Raw genomic sequence first — 24,753 nt, 5'->3', positions numbered from 1 at the left:
GAAAGGGGGAGCCACAGCGACTGTCTCGTTGTTGCTGTGGTTCAGAAGGGAAGGTGAGAGAAGAGGACTACAGTAGTGACAGGGGAATCCATGGTTAGAGGAATAGACACGAGAATCTGGGGACATGAAATAGACACTGGGATGGTATGTTTCCTCCCAGATACCACGGCCAGGAAGGTTTCAGAACAAGTCAAATGCATTTGAAAGGAGGTGAGGGAGCAGCCAAAAGTCTTGGTACATGTTGGCACCAATGACATAGGTTGGAAAAGGGAAGAGCTCCTGAAGAGAGAATTTAGGGAGATAGGTACTATACCTGAGTGAGTGTAAGAATCAGATGATTTGGTAGATGAATGAGTAGCTGAGGAACTGGTGCAGGGCGCAGGGCTTCAGGTTTCTGGATCATTGAGGTCTCTTCTGGGGAAGGTACTAACTGTACAAAAAGGGAGGGTTTGCACCTGAACCCGAAGAGGACAAATATCCTTGTGAGCAAGTTGGCTAGACCTGCTGGGGAGAGCTTAAACTCATTTGGCAGGGGTAGGGCTGAGGAAGGGGCAGTTGTTATACAATTAGATGCATTGTGCATTGAGACTGTCAAGCAGTACGGGCAAAGATATGGCAAAATTGCAGTCAGTGGGATGAGTTGCACTGTAACATGGGGACAAAACTGAGAAGAGTAACAAATACAGAACTGAAGGTTTTATATTTGAAAGCATGCAGTGTACAGAATAAGGTGAAAGATCTTGTAGCACATTTAGGGATTTGTAGATATAATGTTGTGGGAATCACTGAGTTGCAGCTTGTAAACACAAATTTCTCTGCAGATGCTGGGGTCAAAGCAACATGCACAACACGCTGGAGGAACTCAGCAGGATGGGCAGCATCTGTGGAAACGAACAGTCAATGTTTCGGGGTGAGACCCTTCGTCAGGACTGAAGAGGGAGGAGGCAGGGACCCTATAAAGAAGGTGGGGGGAGGGTGGGAAGGAAAGGCTGGTAGGTGCCAGGTGAAAAATCTGTAAGGGGAAAGATCAAGGGGTGGGGGGAAGGGAAGCAGGGCGGTGATAGGCAGGAAAGGTGAAGAAGGAATAGGGGAAAACATAATGGGTAGTAGAAGGAGGTGGAACCATGAGGGAGGGTATAGGCAGCTGGAGGAGGGGGCAGAATGAAACTGGGATGGGGAGGGAATTACTGGAAGTTGGAGAATTCAATGTTCATGCTAAGGGGCTGGAGACTACCCAGACAGTATATTACGTGTTGCTTCTCCAACCTGAGTTTGGCCTCATCATGGCAGTAGAGGAGGCCATGTATGGACATATCCGAATGGGAATGTGAAGCAGAGTTGAAGTGGATGGCAACCGGGTGTCATGGTCCGGTCCGTGAAGTCCGCATTTCGGTTCACGGTCTGGTCTATCGATCTGTATTCCAGGTTTTCCGGTTTTCCCTTGTCCTGTTGTGTGCCTTAATTGAGGCACGTGAGTCTCATTTTGGGCTAGCTACATAAACAGCTCCTGGGTTCAGATTCAGTTGCTGGACTGTTCCTTCCCCTTCCCCTTCCTTTTGAAGCCTCGCCTGCTACCTTCGCCTGAAGCCTTGCCTGCTACCTTCACCTGTGTCCTCGCCTCTAATGCCGTCAGGTTCAACTGGCAGGGTAAGATTGGGGCCTTGCTGTGTCTAGATAATAATTGCCCTTCGTTGTTTGGAACTGTCTCTTTGTGTCCTCACCTTCGTTAGGTAGGTCCGGCCGTTTGCCACTACCTTGAGTTGGGAACTGTCTCCGTGTCCATGCCTTCGCTAGGTAGGTCCGGCCATTTGTCGCTACCTTGTGTTGAGAACTGTCTCTTTGTGCCCTTGCCTCCGCTGGGTAGGTCCGGCCATTTGCCACTACCTTGAGTGGAGATCTGTCTCTCAGTGTTCTGTGTATGAGTCCCGGCCCTACATCCTGCTCCCTAGGAGGGATCATGACTCTGTGTAGAGCCCCGGCCCAAGTCCTGTTCCCAAGGAGGGGTCCCAGCTCTGTGTTCCATGTCCCTGTTCTCTCACGACCAAGGCTCTGCGTCCCTGTTCTCTCACGACCAAGGCTCTGTGTCCCTGTCTCCGTTGACCAAGGCTCTGCATCCCTGTCTCCCTCGACCACGTCAAGACCTCATGTTTTCATCCTGTCCATGTGCCTCACCCAGTCCAGGAGTACTTCACCCAGCCCGATGCTGGGGTTCCCTCGTCCTGTCCAGGAGTCTCATGTCCAGCCCTGTTGCCACTCCTTGTCCTGTAGCCACGTCTTGTCCTAACCTAGATCCAGGGTCTGAGCCCCAGTCAAGACCCAGGTTTTGGGTCCCTGTCCAGTCTCTGGCTCGAAGTCCTCATCCAGATTCCAAGTTCTTAGTCCTGTTCCTACTACATCAATGTCTGTGTCTTTTATTTGGGTCCGCTCCCAATGTCCCCCGTATGACATTGAGATCCTTCTGCCGTCATCAATTATGCCCTCACCTGCATCTCCTCCATTTCCCGCACTTCAACCTTCATCCCATCCTCACGGCACCACAACAGGGACAGAGTTCCCCTTGTCCTCACCTACCACCCCACCAGCCTTCGGATCCAGCACATTATCCTCCGCAACTTCCACCACCTTCAACAGGACCCCACCACTTTCCCTCTCCACCCCTCTCCGCTTTCCGCAGGGATCGGTCCCTCCGCAACTCCCTTATCCACACGTCCATCCCCACTGATCTCCCACCCGGCACTTATCCCTGCAAGCGTAAGTACTACACCTGTCCCTACACCTCCTCTCCTGCCATCATTCAAGGTCCCAAACAGTCCTTCCAGATAAGGCAACACTTCACTTGTGAGTCTGTTGGGGTCATCTATTGCATCCGGTGCTCCCAGTGCAGCCTCCCCTACATCGGTGAGACCCGACGCAGATTGGGGGATCGCTTCGTCGAGCTCTTCCACTCCGCCTGCCACAACAGACAGGATCTCCCGGTTGCCACCCACTTCAACTCTGCTCCCCCTTCTCATTCAGATATGTCCATAAATGGCTCCTCTACTGCCATGATGAGGCCAAACTCAGGTTGGAGGAGCAACACCTCATATACCGTCTGGGTAGGCTCCAGCCCCTTGGCATGATCATTGAATTCTCCAACTTCTGGTAATTCCCTCCCCCTCCCATCCCCCATCCCAGCTTCACTCTGCCTCCTCCTCCAGCTGCCTATCACCTCCCTCATGGTTCCACCTCCTTCTACTACCCATTGTGCTTTCCCCATTCCTTCTTCACCTTTCCTGTCTATCCCCTCCCTGTTCCCCTCCCCCAGCCCTGGATCTTACCCCTTACTGGTTTTTCACCTGGAACCTACCAGCCTTTCTCCTTCCCACCCTCCCCCACCTTCTTTTTAGGGCCCCTGCCCCCTCCCTCTTCAATCCTCATGAAGGGTCTTGGCCTGAAACGTTGACTGTTCGTTTCCATGGATGCTGCCCGACCTGCTGAGTTCCTCCAGTGTGTTGTGCGTGTTACCAAGTTGTGGCTGAAAGAAGATCATAGTTGGAAGCTTAATATCTAAGGATACACATTGTTCCAAAAGGACAGACAGGTAGGCAGAGGTGTTGGGTAGTTCTGTTGGTAAAAAAATTAAATCAAATTCTTAGAAAGAGGTGGCATAGGAATGGAAGATGTAGAATCTTTGTGGGCAGAATTAAGAAACCGCAAGGGTGAAAAGAACAGTAGCTAGGATGTGGGCTACAAATTACAATGGGAGATAGAAATCAAGTGTTAAAAGGGCAATGTTATGATAGTCAAGGGAGATTTCAATATGCAGATAGATTGGGAAAATTAGGTTGGTGCTGGATCCCAAGAGAAGGAATTTGTAGAATGCCTATGAGATGGATTTTTCGAGCAGCTTGTGGTTGAGTCCACCAAGGGAAAGTCTATTCTGGATAGTGGGTTGTGCAATGAACCGCATTACAGAGGCATGAAAAGGGAGGTGACCAATATTGATTGGGAGGGGACACCAGCAGGGATGATGGTAAACAGCAATGGCTGCGGTATACAGGAGAAATTAGGGAAGCACAGGATAGATATAGTCCAAAGAAGTAGTATTCTAAAGACAGGATCTTGAAAATGTGGTTTCAAGGGAAACCGAAAGCAACATAAAAGCTGAAGAGTGGGCATATAATAGAGCAAAAAATAGTGGAAGATTAGAGATTGGGAAGTTTTTAGAAACCAACAGAAGTTAACTAAAAAATCCAGAAGAAGGGAAAAGATGAAATATGAAGATAATCTAGGCAATAAAGTCAAAGAGGAAAACAAAAGTTTTTTCATATATGTACAGAGTAAAAGAGAGGTGAGAGTAGATATTGGACCACCTGAGAGGTACCAAGGGGGGCAAGGAAATGGTGGATGAACTAAATAAGTATTTTGCATCTGTCTTCACTGTGGAAGACACTAGAAGTATGCCTGAAGTTCAAGAGTATCAGGAGGCAAACGTAAGTGCATTGGTATTAATACGGCGAAGGTACTTGGAAAGCTGAAATGTCTGAAGGTAGGTAATTCAGCTGCACCAGATGGACTACACCCTAGGGTTCTGAAAGAGGTGGCTGAAGAGATCGTGGAGGCATTAGTAATAATCTTTCAAGAATTACTAGATTCTGGCATGATTCCAAATGACTGGTAATTTGCAAATGCCACTCCAGTCTTCAAGAGAGGCAGAAGAAAGGAATGATAGGCCAGTTAGCCTGACCTTAGTGGTTGGGAGGATGTTGGAGTCAATTGTAAAGTCTATCGGTACTTGGAGGCACATGAGAAAATAGGCTAAAGTCAGCATGGTTTCCTTAAGGGAAAATCTTGCTTGACAAATATGTTGGAATTCTTTGAGGAAATGACAAGTAGCATAGATGAAGGAGAATCAGTGAATGTTGTGCACTTGGATTTTCAGAAGGCCTTTGATATGGTACCACACATGAGGCTGCTTAGCAAGAAAAGAGCCCATGGTTACAGGAAAAATACTAACATGGATAGAGCTTTGGCTGATTGGTAGGAGGGAAAGAGTGGGAATAAAGGGAGTCTTTTCTGGTTGGCTGCCAGACAGAAGTAGTAGTCTGCAGGGATCAATGTTGGGACCACTTCTTTTCACATTATACAGTATGTCAATGATTTGGATGATGGAATTGATGGCTTTGTGGTCAAGTTTTCAGGTGATTCAAAGATAGGGGGAGAGGCAGGTAGTGTTGGAGAAGCGGGGAGCTGAAGATTGACTTGGACAGATTAGGCAAATGGACAAAGAAATAGCAGATGGAGTACAGTGCTGGGAAGTATGGACATGCATTCTGGTAGAAGGAAAAAAAAGCATGTACTCTGTTCTTAATAGACAGAAAATTCAAAAATCCAAGATGCAAAGAGACTTAAGGGTACTTTTGCAAGACTCCCTAAACTTGCAGGTTGAGTCGGTGGTGAGGAAGGCAAACACAACGTTAGCATTCATTTCAAGAGAACTAGATTATAAAAGCAAGGATGTAATGCTGAAGCTATATAAGAGAATGGTGAGGCCTCACTTGGAGTATTATGAGAAGTTCTTGCAAAGGATGTGCAGACATTGGAAGCATTCAGAGGAGGTGCACAAGAATGATTCTGGGAATTAAGGGTTATCATATGAGGAATGTTTGATATGCCTGGGCCTGTACTTGCTGGAATTTAGAGGAATAAGATGGAATCTTATTGAAACATATTGAATGCAGAAAGGGTTAGAAGTAGTGGATGTGGAGAGGATGTTTACTGTAGTGGGTAAGTCTAGAACCAGAGGGCACAGCCTCAGAACAGAAAGGAGTTGAGGAGGAATTCTTTAGCCAGAGGGTGGTGAATCTGTGAAATTTGTTGCCTCAGGCAGCAGTGCAGGCCAGATCATTGGGTGTATTTAAGGTGGAGGTTGATAGGTTCTGGATTAGTCAGAGCATGAAAGGTTATGTGAAGAAGGCAGGAGAATGGGGTTGAAGGGAAAATGGAGCAGCTGTGATGAAATGGCAGAGCAGACTCGATGGGCCAAAAGCTCTAATTCTGCACCCTACACTTAAGGTCTTTGTATTTTCTTATATAGTTATTTTCCTATAATCAATTGTTTAATTTTACATATAAATTTACATATCATGAAGCGAGATAAAACAGGTAAAATTGCTAAAGATAAAGTACTATCTGACAAGTCAAGATGAATTTATTTTGATATACACAAGTACATGTGTGCACAGATGCCATGAAAAACTTGCCTGCAGTCGCATCACAAGCACTTAACATTAGAAAGATAACATTTACAAGAAAATATAAATTAAAGATAAATTATATAAAATTATACAGGAAATAACACAATTAGACCAAAAGCAAATGCCGATTGTAGTGCAAGATAGTTATAGAGTTTCTATACTGAGGGTTGAGCAGCTTGGTTCAAGAACTAAGTTGGTGAATGGTAGTAGCTGTTCCTAACCTTGAAAAGGATGATGCCGAGAAAATTGCTTCCCTCCTTGAGGAAGTCTAGAACTGGAAGACATAGCTTCAGAGTGAGAGGTCACTTTTTATGGCTGAAGAATTTCTTCTCTGAGGATTACTTTGGAATTCTATACTTCAGAGCGCTGTAGAAATTGAAACATTAATATATTCAAAATAAACATAAATGATTTGCCCTTTAAATGTTTTAAGGCTACAGGGAAAGCGCAGGAACGTAGACCTGAGGTCAAGATCAGAACTACCACAATTTTTAAATGGAAATGGAATGTAGCCTGATCATTCAGGGGCATTGGAAGTGAAACGTCACCAGGGATACATTTGATCAAAGCTGTCAGCTCTATACATAGATGGCGATTAACCCTCCATTCTGGTAGGAAATGCTTTCAGAAAGCAAAGCACCAGAAGATTAATGGGTGCAAATACATTTCTTTCTATTCTATAAGCAGAATTGCTGGACATGGATGGACAATGGTGATGTTCTGTGATTCTTTTCCTTCCGTGTCCTCACATTACTCCAGTGAGGATACGCTTTGCATTATGTGGGCCTGGATTTGCGGTTGACAACACAGAACTATCAACTGCCACTCACTTCAAAAGAAGCTCACATTTTTTTTCCCAAATGTCAGTTTGAACTCAACACGTTCTTCAGAGGATTTAAGGCAAATAGAGAGATTGCTCAAGAAATTAGATTGGAGAATTGTTACAGACTACAACAGAGAAAATAAAATGCAGGAAATAGAAATTACCTTACAATCCTTGTATCAAGAGCGAAGTAAAATGAGACAGGGCTGTGCAAATTGAGGAACATAAGGAAAAAAAAGTAAAATTAAAGTAAGATTTTTATTAGTTTAAATATTTACTTTGTCTTTATTTTCTTCTAGCATAATGAAACTCTATATTTTTGTTTTTTTAGTATATATTTTATTTAATTTTTTAAAGAAGAAATATAAGGACTCAATTAATACATATTGAAAAAAATTAATTCAAATACATTAATAAGTCTGAGAGAAAAGAAAACACCATCCCAACACCATCTCCCCACATTTAGAAAAAAGGAGGGAGAAAAAAAAATAAGACAGAGGAAAAAAAGGAGAGAAGAAAAAAGAAAAGAATAAAAAGAAGAGTAGGCATCTGTTAGAGTAAGTGTTTTTTGGGTAGATGACTCGTTTACACTTAAATGACTTTGGCCACCAGACTTCTATTCGACAAAGTACTGTGGGTTGAGTCCACAACAATGCATTTCCTAAAAGCTGTGGTATTGGGATACTAGCCAGACGCTGCGGATGGAAGTGTGAAGTTTACAGGTAGTTTCGAAGACAGTATTAACTATACTTTATAATGTTAATTGTCCTCTATGTTAGCATGTAAAATGCCAAATAAATGTATTGTGGATTTAACTTGCACTCCTAAAGGCTGTGGATACCAACCCAGACATGCTGGCGTCGGAAGGAAAGGATGAAGTCAGTAGGTGTGATGTTTGTATGTAGCTTCAAAAGGAAGCATTGTCTATAACTTTTTAAGTAGCGATTGCCTTTGTGTTTAGCATATAAATATCGAGCCCACATTGGGCTAGCAGACCTTTCTACCGAAAGCGTCTCCATTGGTATGATGCCTGCTGTACCTTGTTATGTCGAATAAAGAAGCTGCTTTGTATCTACCAGTGACTCTGTCTCTCTGGTGATTTCATCCATGTTACAACAGCATCCAGCTCTCAGAGTCAGTTTAAAATACAAATTAAAGAAACTAGCTTATAATAAGGGATATATTAATTTTTAAAAATTAAAATAAATAAATTAAACAATCTGGGCATTTAAGTAATCCAGATATAGTTGCCAAATCTCAATGAACATAGTGTATTCATTCCTAAGGGTATAAGCAATCTTCTCAAGGGGTATACAACTCTGCATTTCTTTATTCCAACAATCAATATGTACAAGGGAATCGGATTTCCATGTTACCACTGTGCATTTCTTGGCCACTGACAACGCAATTTAAAAAAATTTGGATTTATTCCTGGGGAGGTTAACTTTCAAAACTGCTAAGTTCCCCAGAAAAACAACTCTGGGTCTAGAGGGAAATCCATCCCCAGAATCTTTCCCAGTACCTCTCCCAGATCATCCAAAAAGATCTCAGTTTCGTGCATAGTCAGGTGGAATGCAAAAAGATACCAACATTTATGCCACACCTGAAACACTTGTCAGAAATTTCTGGTTTATTTTTATGTATTTTTTCAGGTGTGCGATACAACTGATGTAAAAAAAAATAAAATGTATCATTCTGTATCTGGAGTTGATAAGAGTGGTAACACTATCCAAACATAGATGTGACCAACATTGATGATCAATTACAATGCTCAAATCCGACTCCCATCTCTCCCTTGATCTGTATATACCAATCTTTGGGCATTGGTCCTGGAATAAAGAATACATATTAGAAATAAATTTAGTTGTATTCCCCTTTCTAATTAGAAGTTCCATGTCTGAACATCTTGGTAGGGCCAGTGATGGACCCAAACAGTCCCTCAAAAAAGATCATAACTGAAGATAGCAGAAGAATGTGTTATTAGATAAATTATATTTATTTTTAAGTCCCTCAAAAGACATAAATTGCTTCTGCTGATTATAATAATCTTCAATGTGCCTGATACCATGGTGATACCAGGTGACTAGAAATTTATTACCCAGAGTCATGGGTATTAATCTGTTCTGAGATAGAGGCATCTTTGAGGATATTCCCTTTTTTTTAGACCCATAAATTGTTTAATTTTTTTCCCAGATATAAATTACGTGTCTCAGTAGAGGATTGTTTGTTTTTTTAAAATTAATTTGGAGTCCCATTTATATGTAAATTCTTCTGCCGTCTCTTCTCCTACCGTGTGTAAGTCAATTGTAACCCAAGAAGGAATAGTTGTCTCAACAAAAAAAGAAGGAATAAAACGTGCTTGTGCAGCTAAATAATATTTTTTAAAATCTGGTAATTTTAACCCTCCCAATTTATAGTCCCAGGTCAATTTTTCCACGGAGATTCTAGATATTTTACCCGACCATAAAAATAGACAAATATGTCCATTGAGAATCTTTTAAAAATTATTGTATAATGGGATAGGTAAAGACTGAAAAAAATACTGAAGTCTTGGCATTATCTTCATTTTTATACAGTTTACCCTGCCCATCAGTGTGATGGGAAGGTTTATCCACCTATGTAGGTCCTCCTCGACAGTCCGCAGCAAGGGGAGATAATTAAGTTTATAAAGGTCATCCAAATTACAATTAAACTTAATCCCCAGATATTTCATGTTGAATTTAACCCATCTAAACTGAGTGCCATGTTGATATTGGGCATAGTCTCCTCTACATAAAGGTAAAATTTCACTTTTATTCCGATTTATTTTATATCCCGAGACTATACCGTAATTGTCCAGCAAGGCCTTAAGTCTTAGCAAAGAGCCGGCCGGGTCAGCCAAATACACTAAAATGTCATCAGCAAATAAATTAATTTTATATTCTTCCTGGGCCACTTTAAACCCCTTTATGTCTGGAACCCATCTAACAGCCTCAGCCAATGGCTCTATTACCAGAACAAATAGAGCTGGAGATAGTAGGCAACCTTGTCTACTGGATCTATGCAGAGAGAAAACTGGTGTAATCTGCCCGTTCGTAATTATTTTGGCCTTAGACTGATGGTAAAGTGCTCTTATTCAATTTATGAATATTTGGCCTAGACCAAATTTTTCCATTGTTTTAAATAAAAAATCCCATTCAAGTCTATCAAAGGCCTTTTCAGCATCTAAAGCCACTGCTACAGTCCGGTCCACCTTTGTCCTAGCTAAATGTAATATAGTCAATAATCTGCCAATATTATCAGATAATTGTCTATTTTTAATAAATCCTGTTTAATCAATTTTGGCATATATCGAGCTCATCTATTAGCCAATGCCTTTGCTATAATTTTATAGTCCGCATTTAAAAGTGAGATAGGCCTATAAGATGCTGGTTTTAGTGGATCGTTATCCTTCTTTAGAATTAATGTAATAATTGCTGTTGAAAAGGATTCCAGTAGAGTATGGGTCTCCTCAGCCTGAGTCACAACCCTCATAAAAAAGGGGCATTAATTGATCCTTAAATTCTCTATAAAATTCAGGGGGAAAACCATCATCTCCCGGCGATTTATTAGCCTGTAATAAGCCTAGGGCTCTTTCAATTTCATCCCTAGAAAATTCTTCCTGATCTTGTTGACTCAATTTGGGAAGTTGTAAATTAGACAAGAAATCATCAATTTTCAGTGAGTCACCCCTCACTGATTCGGATTTATATAGTTCCGAATAGAACTGTTTAAAAGTATCATTTATTTCTTTTGGTTTATATGAAATCTTACCTTCCCCTGTTTGAATCACATTTATTGTTCTGGAGGTTTCTTCCACCCTCAATTGCCAAGATAGTACTTTCTGGGTTCTCTCTCCTAATTCATAATATTGTTGTTTTGATTTTAGTATCATTTTTTTCCTATTCTATAGGTTTGTTTTGTGTTGTACTCTAACTTTTTATTTATTAATTTTTTATAATTTTCCTCTGTTAAATTCTGACAATCTTTTTCTAATTGTTACTTCTTTCTCCAATTCATTTAATTCTGTTACATATTTATTTTAGTACCCTTAACATATCCAATTATCTGTCCTCTTAAGTATGCTTTTAATGTGTCCCATAATAAGAAATTATTGGCAGTAGGGTGTGAGTTTGTCTCACAGAACAATTCTATCTGAGCTCTAATAAAACTGCAAAACTCTGGTCTTTTCAACAGCGAAGGATTAAAACGCCATCTATATAATGTTTTTTGTTTATCAGGCATTTCAATTGATAAAATTAAAGGTGAATGGTCTGATAGTAGTCTAGCAGCATATTCTGTTCGAATGATCCTACTTCCTAATTTAGAAAATGATTTAGAAACATGATGTCGTGCCACTGATCGGGCGCTTCTCTGAATAACTCCTACAAAAACTTCTTTACAACCTGTTTATAAGGCTCTCATATAACCTTAATTTTAAAAAATGGTTAAAAGGAAAAATCGTGGAAATCCTACTGGCGCTATCGCTGCCGGCCTTGCACTCCCGGGAGCGTCTGGAGTTGAGGAACACGGGAACAATGGTGAGGAGGCCTGCTCGTCGGATGGTTCCTCTGAGCCTGCGGAAGATCCGAGGGTGGTGGCCTTGCTGCCATGGTGACGGTTCGGGTGGTGGCCTTGCTGCCGTGTTTCATGAGTTGGCCGATGCAGTCCTGACTTTAACCAGTAGGATGGACAAATTCGAGAGTCATTTAGACCTTATCATGCAAGAATCTAAGGAAATGAAGCAGACTTTGGAATCTTTAAATTTGTAAACCCAGGATTTAGAAAATAATATGAAGGATGTTGTGAGTAGATCACAAAGCCTGGAAAAAGAAAAGGATTGCTGGGGGACTGAGAAAGTAAAAATAATGGATAAACTGCACTCTCTTGAAAACTATAGCAGAAGGAATAATATCAAAATAGTGGGTTTAAAAGAGGGATTGGAAGTAAGAGACGCAGTAACTTTCTTTCAAGAATGGATCCCCAAAGTTCTGGGGAAAAAGCATTTTGACAAAGAACTAATTATAGAAAGAGCCCACAGGACTTTAATGCCCCGGCCACCTCCAGAGCGAAGACTGCACTCTATACTTATATGCTTTTTGAAGTATCAAGATAAACAAAAAGTATTACCAGCTGCAGCAATAGAGGCCAGAGAGAGAAATGGCCTATTAGAGTTTGAAGGGGGAAAGATATTCTTCTTTCCAGATATTAGTGTGGCCTTAAGAAAAAGGAAAGACTTTGACTTAACAAGGAGGTTATTAAAGAATAAAGGTCTTCAATATTCTTTATTATATCCAGCAAAGCTGAGAATTACTCTGTCGATGGAGGGAGGAAATTTTTTACCAACCTCCCAGGAGGTGATAAATCTTATTCAAAAAATATCTGAAACATCGTGATTCAGGATATTCTTCTGGAACAAGAGGCCTAGAAAGATGTATCTTGGACAAAATATATGAAGAAAATTATTTGATTTTCTTTATTAATATAGATTAATTTTAACAACATTATAATCTTGAACTTTGAATCGATATGATTATGAAGACAATATTATGATTTAAAATATTGATTATGGATGGTCTTTTTGAATTATACTACTTAGGAACTATAGAGTTCATCTAATTTTGTTATAACTAGTATGAATAGTTTAGATTATATAGATGTCATCTTTTGATATGTTTAATTTTTGGTATGCTGGATATGTATTTAGTTACAATATGTAGGGTTATATTTAGTAAGTTTCTTTGAATTCTATTCTTTATTTGTATATATTGTTATATTAATGATATTTACTTTCAATATTATAGATTATGTTAGATATTTAGTAATAATGGGTGTGGAATATAGTCTATTTTTACAGATGTTTAATTAAGGAGTTATTGGGGGAGTGGATAATTTTTTCATTTTTTTTTTAAAAAGATTAATTATGTTATATGTTGAAGAATATCCATCTTTAGTGCGATGTTTATCGGACCCCACAGTAAGAGGGGTCAAGGCGCCGTGGACTTGGAGCGCCAGTTGGTAGGGTTTTTCTCCTTTCTTTTTCATTTATTTATATTTTCCTTTTATTTTCTTTCCTCTTTGGTTTCCTTTCTATTTTCTATACTCTGTTGAAACTCTATATTTTCAGGACCAAAGAAGCTGTTATATTAATTAGTAATTATCAATGAGAACAACAAATAAAATGTCCTTTTTATTCCTGAATGAACAAAATGAATGGTGGGTATAATTAGCCTAATTTCATTGTTAATAAATGATTCCATCAGCAGTGATTGAAATAGTGTGGAAGAATGGGAAAATTTTGAGAGCATCTAGAAGTTTTTATTTTGTGTTTAATAATGCCTGAGGCTGCTGTCAATTTTACTCAGTAATAATCTTTATTATAAATTGAAATTTTGAAATTGTACCCTTCAAATAGTCACACAAGCATAATGTGCACTTTATAAAAATAAATGTTAAATACCATCAGATTTCTGCTCTTTAAATTGTTGTCTTTATGCTATTAATTGTTTGAAATTTACATGTATTAAAATTGATCTACAGATAATAGATTTAAAAGAGTTTAACATTTTGTATTTACTTGGAATTATCTTTATCTGAAGAACAAATATTCCTATGACAAATTATTGTTACATTAATTGTAGAAAACACAATTTTGTTTTCACAGGTATCTTATCTCTGCTTGGAAACGGTATTCTTTTGTTTATTGCCCTCAGGAAAAGACACATGCTTAAACCGGCTGAATATTTCATTGTAAACTTAGCCATCAGTGACCTTTCAATGATCATAACTCTATTACCACTGGCCATTCCATCATTGTTTGCACACAGGTAAATATACCCATTTAACTTTGAAATTAATTCCATGTGACTATTCAGTGGTTATGTAAATAGTTGCGCAAAATTTAATGAGGAATTAGAAAATTAGGACAGAAAAATAATGGTAGTCAACATTCAATCAGATTTTATGTAAGTTTAAACTATGCCTCACTTCCACAGATAGAATTTTAAATTCTCCAACATTATTGCAGTTTGGCCACAGAGTAAAAGAATGAATTACTTTGTGCCTGGACATATTTGCCATATACAAACATAGAAACATAGAAACATAGAAAATAGGTGCAGGAGTAGGCCATTCGGCCCTTCGAGCCTGCACCGCCATTTATTATGATCATGGCTGATCATCCAACTCAGAACCCTGCCTTCCTTCCATACCCCCTGACCCCTGTAGCCGCAAGGGCCATATCTAACTCCCTCTTAAACATAGCCAATGAACTGGCCTCAACAGTTTGCTGTGGCAGAGAATTCCACAGATTCACCACTCTCTGTGTGAAGAAGTTTTTCCTAATCTCAGTCCTAAAAGGCTTCCCCTCTATCCTCAAACTGTGACCCCTCGTTCTGGACCTCCCCAACATCGGGAACAATCTTCCCGCATCTAGCCTGTCCAATCCCTTTAGGATCTTATACGTTTCAATCAGATCCCCCCTCAATCTTCTAAATTCCAACGAGTACAAGCCCAGTTCATCCAGTCTTTCTTCATATGAAAGACCTGCCATCCCAGGAATCAATCTGGTGAACCTTCTTTGTACTCCCTCTATGGCAAAGATGTCTTTCCTCAGATTAGGGGACCAAAACTGCACACAATACTCCAGGTGTGGTCTCACCAAGGCCTTGTACAACTGCAGTAGTACCTCCCTGCCCCTGTACTCGAATCCTCTCGCTATAAATGCCAGCATACCGTTTGCCTTTTTCACCGCCTGCTGTACCTGCATGCCCACTTTCAATGACTGGTGTATAATGACACCCAGGTCTCGTTGCACCTCCCCTTTTCCTAATCGGCCACCATTCAGATAATAATCTGTTTTCCTATTTTTGCCACCAAAGTGGATAACTTCACATTTATCCACATTAAATTGCATCTGCCATGAGTTTGCCCACTCACCCAACCTATCCAAGTCACCCTGCATCCTCTTAGCATCCTCCTCACAGCTAACACTGCCACCCAGCTTCGTGTCATCCGCAAACTTGAGATGCTGCATTTAATTCCCTCATCCAAGTCATTAATATATATTGTAAACAACTGGGGTCCCAGCACTGAGCCTTGCGGTACCCCACTAGTCACCGCCTGCCATTCTGAAAAGGTCCCGTTTATTCCCACTCTTTGCTTCCTGTCTGCTAACCAATTCTCCACCCACACCAATACCTTACCCCCAATACCGTGTGCTTTAAGTTTGCACACTAATCTCCTGTGTGGGACCTTGTCAAAAGCCTTTTGAAAATCCAAATATACCACATCCACTGCTTCTCCCCTATCCACTCTACTAGTTACATCCTCAAAAAATTCTATGAGATTCGTCAGACATGATTTTCCTTTCACAAATCCATGCTGACTTTGTCCGATCATTTCACCGCTTTCCAAATGTGCTGTTATCACATCCTTGATAACTGACTCCAGCAGTTTCCCCACCACCGACGTTAGGCTAACCGGCCTATAATTCCCCGGTTTCTCTCTCCCTCCTTTTTTAAAAAGTGGGGTTACATTAGCCACCCTCCAATCCTCAGGAACTAGTCCAGAATCTAACGAGTTTTGAAAAATTATCACTAATGCATCCACTATTTCTTGGGCTACTTCCTTAAGCACTCTGGGATGCAGATTTATCTGCCTTCAATCCCTTCAATTTACCTAACACCACTTCCCCACTAACATGTATTTCACTCAGTTCCTCCATCTCACTGGACCCTCTGTCCCTTACTATTTCTGGAAGATTATTTATGTCCTCCTTAGTGAAGACAGAACCAAAATAATTATTCAATTGGTCTGCCATGTCCTTGCTCCCCATAATCAATTCACCTGTTTCTGTCTGCAGGGGACCTACATTTGTCTTTATCAGTCTTTTTCTTTTTACATATCTATAAAAGCTTTTACAGTCCGTTTTTATGTTCTCTGCCAGTTTTCTCTCATAATCTTTTTTCCCCTTCCTAATTAAGCCCTTTGTCCTCCTCTGCTGGACTCTGAATTTCTCCCAGTCCTCAGGTGAGCCACTTTCTCTGGCTAATTTGTATGCCACTTCTTTGGAATTGATACTATCCCTAATTTATCTTGTCAGCCACGGGTGCACTACCTTCCTTGATTTATTCTTTTGCCAAACTGGGATGAACAATTGTTGTAGTTCATCCATGCAACCTTTAAATGCTTACCATTGCATATCCACCGTCAATCCTTTAAGTGTCATTTGCCAGTCTATCTTAGCTAATTCACATCTCATACCTTCAAAGTTACCCCTCTTTAAGTTCAGAACCTTTGTTTCTGAATTAACTATGTCACTCTCCATGTTAATGAAGAATTCCACCATATTATGGTCACTCTTACCCAAGGGGCCTCTCACGACAAGATCGCTAATTAACCCTTCCTCATTGCTCAAAACCCAGTCAAGAATAGCCTGCTCTCTAGTTGGTTCCTCGACATGTTGGTTCAAAAAACCATCCCGCATACATTCCAAGAAATCCTCTTCCTCAGCACCTTTACCAATTTGGTTCACCCAGTCTACATGTAGATTGAAGTCACCCATTATAACTGCTGTTCCTTTATTGCACACATTTCTAATTTCCTGTTTAATACCAACGTATTATAGTATATCACAAGGCTTCCCTTTCAAGAGGAATTGATCACATTTTATTTTCCCTTGGTGGACAAGAGGAAATAAGATTCCAAGCTTCTCCAAGCTGTTATCGACTGCACCCATGTTGCTTTCCAGGAATTGTATGTTTTACTGTTTCCTTCAATAGAATTCAAAACAACTCTACTCCCCCATTATCAGTCTTAAATATGACCATATGCATGGGAAGCCATGCCAATCAGAGACAGTTACCTGACAGTAATCAAAATCACAACGAACTAGGGTCACCCACTGTTGAGGACACAATAGATTGGAGATGCTGGAAGGAGGAGCAAAAATCTATGGGAGTGTTTGTGGGGCAGAGAAAATTGTTGAAGATTTGTGCTGAAGCCCTACAGCTTGGCAAAGGCAATATCAGGACCACTGGCAGTGTGGTAAAAGTAGCTGGAATAAAGGCAGAGAGACATGTCTTAGAAGAATGCTTTGAACTTCCAGTATTGTTGGAGAAACAATTGTTGGCACCTCTGTACCGCTCTGAAAACCACCTCGTAATGGACAGCCATGCCGGCAATAAGTAGAGAGCAGGAGACTGAGCATCTGCCAATGTGTAGATATTGGGTACTGTGGCAGACATAAAATTGGACCATTAGACACTGAATCAATGCGTGGAGTCCGTAAGTGTGTGGATATAAGATAAAAATGTCACTCCACTCTTTACGGAAGGAGGAAGGCAGCAGAAAGAAAATTATAGACCAATTAGCCTGACCTCAGAGGTTGGGAAGATGCTGGAGTCAATTGATAAGTATGAGGTTATGGCGTACTTGGTTACACAGGACAAGATAGGACAAAGTCAGCATGGTTTCCTTCAGGAAATATCTTCTCTGATGAATCTGTTGGAATTCTTTGAGGAGATTACAAGTAGGATATATAAAGGGGATGCAGTGGATGTTGTATATTTAGACCTTCAGAAGGCCTTTGACAGGGTGCCACACATGAGGCTGATACCAAGTTAAGAGCCCATGATATTACAGGGAAATTACTGGCATGGTTAGAGCATTGGCTGATTAGTAGAAGGCAGCAAGTGGAAATAAAAGGATCCTTTTCTGCTTGGCTGTCAGTGACTAGTGGTGTTCCGCAGGGGTCGGTGTTGGGACCACTTCTTTTTATGCTGTAAATCAATAATTTAGCTGATGGAATAGACGGCTTTGTTGCCAAGTTTGCAGATGATATGAAGATTGGTGGAGGGTCAGGTAGTGTTGAGGAAACAGGTAGGATGCAGAAGGACTTCGACAGATTAGGAGAATGGGCAAGAAAGTGGCAAATGAAATACAATGTTGGAAAATGCATGGTCGTGCACTTTGATAAAAGAAATAAATGTGCAGACTATTTTCTAAACAGTGAGAAAATCCAAAAATATGAGCTGCAGAGGGACTTGAAAGTCCTTGTACAGAACACCCTAAAGGTTAACTTGCAGGTTGAGTCGGTGGTGAGGAAGGCAAATGCAATGTTAGCATTCATTTCAAAAGGATTAGGCTACAAGAGCAGGGATGTGATGCTGAGGCTTTAAAGGTACTGGTGAGCCTCACCTTGCGTATTGTCAACAGTTTTGGGCTCCTCATCTAAGAAAAGATCTGCTGACATTGGAGAAAGTTCAGAGGAGGTTCACAAGGATGATTCCGGAAATTAAAGTGTTATTATATGAGGAACACCTGATAGCTCTGGGTCTGTACTTGCTGGAATTTAAAAAGGATGAGGTGGGATCTCATTGAAACCTTTTGAATGCTGAAAGGCCTAGAGAGAGTAGATGTGGAAAGGATATTTCCCATGGTGGGGTGGGGTGGGGGGGGTGTCTAGGACAAGGGATCACAGTCTCAGGATAGAGGGGTGTCAATTTAAAACAGAGCTGCAGAGAAATTTCTTTAGCCAGAGGGTGGTGAATGTATGGAATTTATTACCACAGGCAGCTGTGGAGGCCAGGTCATTGGGGGTATTTAAGGCAGAGCCTGATAGGTTCTTGACTGGACACGGCATCAAAGGTTATGGGGAGAAGGCTGGGGAGTGAGGCTGAGGAGGGGAAAAAGGATCAGCCACGATTGAATGGGGGAGCAGACTTGATGGGCCGAATGGCCTAATTCTGCTCCTAAGCCTCATGGTCTCAAAAGGCTTGGTGCGAAGATCTAATTGAAACATGGTGTCAAGTTGTCTGCTCAGATACATCAGGTTATACTGAAAACTGCAAAGTGCATGAAGTTTCCACTCCAACACAAGTTTAGTTCAGACAGTTCTTGAAGGCAAAATGGAAAAGTGATGTTGGAATAGAAATGAAATTGTATTTAAAGTTATGAAAAAACAGCTTAATTAATATGATTGCGATTTTCTGTTACCATCACTAGAGGCAATTTAACAACCATGTAATCAGAACTGAAATGATGGTGAAATGTGTCATGAATGAAATACCTTTCAAAAATAAGAGATAAAATTAGACAAATACCTACATTCCATCAAGAATCTTAAAACATTCATCATAGTTATGTATTTATGAATATATTTGTGAAAGAGCTCATACAAGAAACTATTGAAATGAGTCAAAAAGGGATACCTTCCTCAAGGCAAGTAACTTAACAAAGTCAGGAAAAATCAGTCAAATCTTCTCTGAAACACTTAGTTCTTTATCACTTCAAGTAACTAAATAAATGTGGAAGAGCCTTAAAATTGTTGTAAAACCCATCAGTTTCAATCGCTTCCTTCAGGGATGGAAATCTGCTCTCCTTACTGACCAGGCCAATATATGATCTCAAAGAATCAATATGATTAAATCTCATTTCATGAAAAGTTTAAAATGTTAGAATTATCCACTTCCCAGAAATAATATTAAAAATCCACTCCCTAATTCTTAACTTTCACCATGATCCATTCACTCATAACCCTATACTTTCTGGCCTACACTATCTCATCATGCGCTGCGGTATTTCATTCATCTATATCTTCTCCCAGTCAAGTAATCCTATTTTTGAGGGGGGGGAGGGGGAGAGGGAAAAGATATATATATATCTTATATAAGACTGCAGATGTCAAAATTTGAGGCAACACACAAAATCAAAATGTTGGAGGAACTCAACATGTCAGCAGCATCAATGGAGGGAAATGGACAGTTGATGTTCCAAGTTGAGATCCTTCACTTGGACTTAAAGAGTGAAGATAGCCAGTAAAAAAAAAGGAGTGGAAAGAGGTAAAGCAAGAGTTGATGGATGATAGCTAGATCCAGGTGGGAAAGATGTCAGAAACTGTCAGGTGATAGACAGAAATGACAAAGAACTGAATATGATGCAACATAAAAGGAAAAGGAGGTGAAGCATGGAAGGGGTTGGTTTGGAAGCATTAGGGGGAGTATGTGTTTGAAGGGCAGATGGAGATGGAGGGAGAAAGATGAATCAGGAGTAGAGAGAAGTGGATAAAGATCAATGTCCATGACTGAGAAATACAGGTATAGAAATAAATATGAGACAAGGCAGCATGGCTAATTATTGAAGTTACAGAAATGTTTGAGGAAGATGCAAGGGAATGGCACACTAGAAAATTTTATGGCTATATTGTGGCTTTCTGTACAAAATATCTTCCAGCACAAACATTTGCATCATGGGCTGTCTTAATATGTTGAAACATATAAATCATTTGAGTCCACTTATTTGTTTAATGATACACTAGATGGTCATTAACATATTGTCTACGTACCCATAAAAGGTGACCAACAAAGTGATCTCTCTTCCAGATGGTTGTTTAGTCAAAGGTGGTGCAATTTTTATGCCTTCTGTGGTGTGTTATTTGGTGTCTGCAGCCTTACTAATCTGACGATGTTAAGCATTATCTGCTGTATGAAGGTCTGTTACCCTCTATATGGTAAGTTCTAACTCATGTTTATAGTAGCTGATTTTTTTCTGAACCATGTCATGTTAGTAAAAAAATTATATTGCTAGCTTATACAAACTAGCATTTTACTAGCTGATGTGGGATGTTTAATAGTTGCCAATATTGTCTGGAAAATAGTTTTTAATTTGCATACATTCTACAATTGTATAATACAAAGAATTTTTTTTTAAAAACAAAGTTTTGCAATGGTGACAGTTCACAAAATTATCAGACAAATAGTAAAAGTTTCCCTTTTTTCTTTACAGATACTGATTTTATTTTTACATAGCCCCAGCAACATGAATTATTAAACATATGAAATTTCAAATACAATGAATCTGTAAAAATACAGCATTTCTAAATTGCCATGTACTAAAAAGGATTTTGTAACACAATGGATTGACAATAATGATGAAACATTAGTGTGGCTTCTTTTTCCATTGAAGCTACACTTGATCCACTGACTGTTTCCAGCACTTTTCTGCTTTATTTCAGATTGTTAGCATCTGCTGTGCTTCAATTTTGTATTAAAATTTTAATATCCTGTCAAGAGCTTTCATTGTTTGTCATGAGATTGCAAGATGTATGCGATTATAATTGATTAGTTTCACCATCGCCTTTAAAACTAGCAATTAATGTCTTGATCTTTAATGTGTCAATCAACCTAAAGGTTAGAAGAAAGGAACAACTCAAGACACTAAAGCAAAATTCTACAAGACTGAATTTAAAAAAAAACACTGAAATTCTCAGTAGCCTGGGCGGCCTTAAAATTTAAAAAAAAATGAGAGACTTAACAAATTAGGGCCGAGATGGCCTGTTTCCGTGCTGTAATTGTTATAAATTTTAACAGAGAAAAGCAAATGATTAAGTAAAAGAAAAATCTCTCATAGACAAAATAATAAAATATCAAACAACAGGAATTCTGCAGATGCTGGAAATTCAAGCAACACACATCAAAGTTGCTGGTGACCGCAGCAGGCCAGGCAGCATCTGTAGGAAGAGGTGCAGTCGACGTTTCAGGCCGAGACGAAGGGTCTCGGCCTGAAACGTCGACTGCACCTCTTCCTACAGATGCTGCCTGGCCTGCTGCGTTCACCAGCAACTTTGATGTGTATAATAAAATATCAGATGGGATAATGGAAGAGTTAAAAGCCAGTGAGGTGTCTGGAGAAAATACAAATGGTCAGAGGACAATCTTCGCCAACAGCTATTGCCTTTAAAATTAATTTATAACCTGAAATTACTCCCATCCTTTTTTTTTTAAAGACCAGAAGGCCAAAATTTGCTGTGCCTCAAGCTTCTATGGAACTTCTTTGGAACAGCATAGGAGACCAAGGACTGAGAAGTCAAAATGGGAATGGGATGGATTTTGAAACATTCATGATTTGGAATGAAAATTTACGGTTTTACTCCTTTAGGAGCTGTTGCTTGGCATTTGTTTTAAGAACTGACCCCTTCCTATTCCTAACTTCCACCCACAGAGACTCGGTGGACAACCTCTCCATGACTTCCTCCTTTTCTGCCGCCGTGACACTATCTCTGATCAAAAGTGCCATGCCCCCACCTCTTTTGCCTCCCTCCCTGTCCCTTCTGAAACATCTAAAGCCTGGCACTTGAAGTAGCCATTCCTGTCCCTGCACCATCCAAGTCTCTGTAATGGCCACAACATCATAGCTCCAAGTGATGATCCACACTCTAAGCTCATCGGCTTTATTCATGATACTCCTCGAATTAAAATAGACACATCTCAAACAGACGGATTGAGCGCGTCCCTTCTCTATCACCTGCCTATCCTCCCTCTCTCACTGTCTCCAAGCTTTCTCTATTTGTGAACCAACCTCCCTTTCCTCCATCACTTCAGTTCAGTTCAGTTCCCAACCCCCAGCAGTTCTAGTTTAAACTCTCCCCAGTAGCCTTAGCAAACCTTCCTGCCAGGATATTGGTCCCCCTGGGATTCAAGTGCAACCTGTCCTTTTTGTACAGATCACACCTGCCCCAAAAGAGGTCCCAATGATCCAGAAATCTGAATCCCTGCCCCCTGCTCCAATCCCTCAGCCACGCTTTTGTCCTCCACCTCATTCTGTTCCTATACTCACTGTCATGTGGCGCAGGTGGTAATCCCAAGATTACTACCTTTGAGGTCCTGCTTCTCAACTTCCTTCCTAACTCCCTGTAGTCTGTTTTCAGGACCTTCTCTCTTTTCCTTCCTATGTCATTGGTACCAATATGTACCACAATCTCTGGCTGTTCACCTTCCCACTTCAGGATATCGTGGATGCAATCAGAAACATCCCCGGACCCTTGCACCTGGGAGGTAAACTACCACCTGCGTTTCTTTCCTTCATCCACAGAATCGCCTGTCTGACCCCCTAACTATAGAGTCCCGTATCACTTCTGCCATCCTCTTCCTTTCCCTACCCTTCTGAGCCACAGGGCCAGACTCTGTGCCAGAGTGACGGTCACTGTTGCTTCCCCCAGGTAGACCCCCCAACAGTACTCGCACAGGAATACTTATTGTTAAGGGGAACAGCCACTGGGGTACTCTCTGGTACCTGCTTCTTGCCCTTCCCTCTCCTGACTGTTACCCACTTCTGTCTTCTGTGGTCCCGGGGTGACTACCTGCCTATAGCTCCTCTCTATCACCTCCTCACTCTCCCTGACCAGACAAAGGTCATCGAGCTGCAGCTCCAGTTCCCTAACACAGTCCCTAAGGAGCTGCAGCTCGACACACCTGGTGCAGTTGTGATCGTCCGGGAGTCTCCAGGATCTCCCACATCTGACACCAAGCACTGGCTGACCTCCATGCGCTTGCGTAGTCCTGCCCCGTTCAAACCGCTGAATAAATAACAATTAAACAGTTAGATCCAACACTACCTAGTCAATGATATGGTCAGTACTCATTCCCCGCTCTGGTATCTTACCGCTTCTCACCTGCCTATCACCTCCCCATGGTGCCCTCCTCCTTCCCATTCTCCCATGGTCCACTCTCCTCTGCTATCAGATTTCATTCTCTCCAGCCTTTTATCATTCCCATCCACATGGTTTCATTCTTCCCCCTTCCTTTCCAGTCCTGAGGAAAGATTTCACTCAAAATGTTGACTGTTCATTCATTTCCAAAGATGCTGCTTGACTTGGTGAGTTCCTCCAGCAGTTTGTGGGTGTTGTATCAGTACCCATTGTCCATTGACTCTTGGGGCCAAGAATCAAATGTATTGTTAGCTGTGGTAAACCTGTTTATTACAGGAAGCCAAGGGTTTTGTTCTTGTTTTGATATTGTTAAGTATTTCGAACTTATCACTGTTGGGGAAAAGTGGAATTGTTATGTGGTACATTCCCCAAAGAAATGGTAGCAACTTATAACAGGATCAATTGCATGGGCTGCATAAATGGGTTGGGTTTTTATGGACCATTCGATGTCCACCTGTTTTAAGGAATATAGGTGTGGACTATTTTCTAAATGAGGGGAAAATTCAAATATCAGAAATGTTTCCTACAGTGGAGGAGTCAAGGACCGGAGGGCATCCATTCAAAACAAAGATGAGGAAAAATTTCTTCAGCCAGAGGTTAGTGAATCATTGCCAGAGACAGCTGTGCAGGCCAAACCATTGAGTATATTTAAGACGGAGGTTGATAGGTTCTTGAGTAATCAGGGCATCAAAGGTTATGGGAAGATGGCAGAAGACTGGAATAAATCAGCCATGAGCAGACTCGATGGGCTGAATGGCCTAATTCTGCTGCAAGTCTTGAATGTCCTGAACATTATGAATCTAATTAAGTGTTCCTTTCTATTTTATTCTGTAACAGGTAACAGAATTACATCAGAATTTGCTTGCCTCCTGATGACCTCTGCTTGGGCATATGCTTCAATATTTGCCATTTCTCCTCTGGTAGAATGGGGCCATTATGGACCAGAGCCTTACGGGACTGCTTGCTGTATAGATTGGAAAGCACCAAATTCAGACTTTCAGGCAATGTCCTACATCATTGTACTCTTCGTCTTTTGCTACATTGTCCCCTGTGGTATAATCATGACATCGTACACACTCATCCTGCTAACGGTAAATGGTTCAAGAAGAGCAGTGCAACGGCACATGTCCCCACAAAGAAACTTAAACAATGCCCACAAGTTAATTGTAAAGGTAAGGCTGGAAACATCA

The 24,753-nt window shown here is 40.8% G+C and overlaps 1 protein-coding gene across 1 annotated transcript in view; it reads left to right on the top strand.

Moving 5' to 3' along the window:
• LOC134357849 (opsin-5-like) overlaps positions 1–24,753 on the top strand; it is a 34,579-nt gene that overhangs the window by 4,812 nt on the left and 5,014 nt on the right. The window contains exons 2-4 of the mRNA XM_063069567.1: positions 13,742–13,904; positions 20,460–20,587; positions 24,401–24,735. Coding sequence (XP_062925637.1) covers positions 13,742–13,904; positions 20,460–20,587; positions 24,401–24,735 — 626 coding nt within the window. The remainder of the gene's footprint in view (positions 1–13,741; positions 13,905–20,459; positions 20,588–24,400; positions 24,736–24,753) is intronic.

Source organism: Mobula hypostoma, chromosome 2 (assembly GCF_963921235.1).
Source record: "Mobula hypostoma chromosome 2, sMobHyp1.1, whole genome shotgun sequence".
Lineage (NCBI taxonomy): Eukaryota > Metazoa > Chordata > Chondrichthyes > Myliobatiformes > Myliobatidae > Mobula > Mobula hypostoma.
The sequence above is the reverse complement of the archived record's forward strand: the minus strand, read 5'-3'. Positions and strand labels throughout refer to the sequence as shown.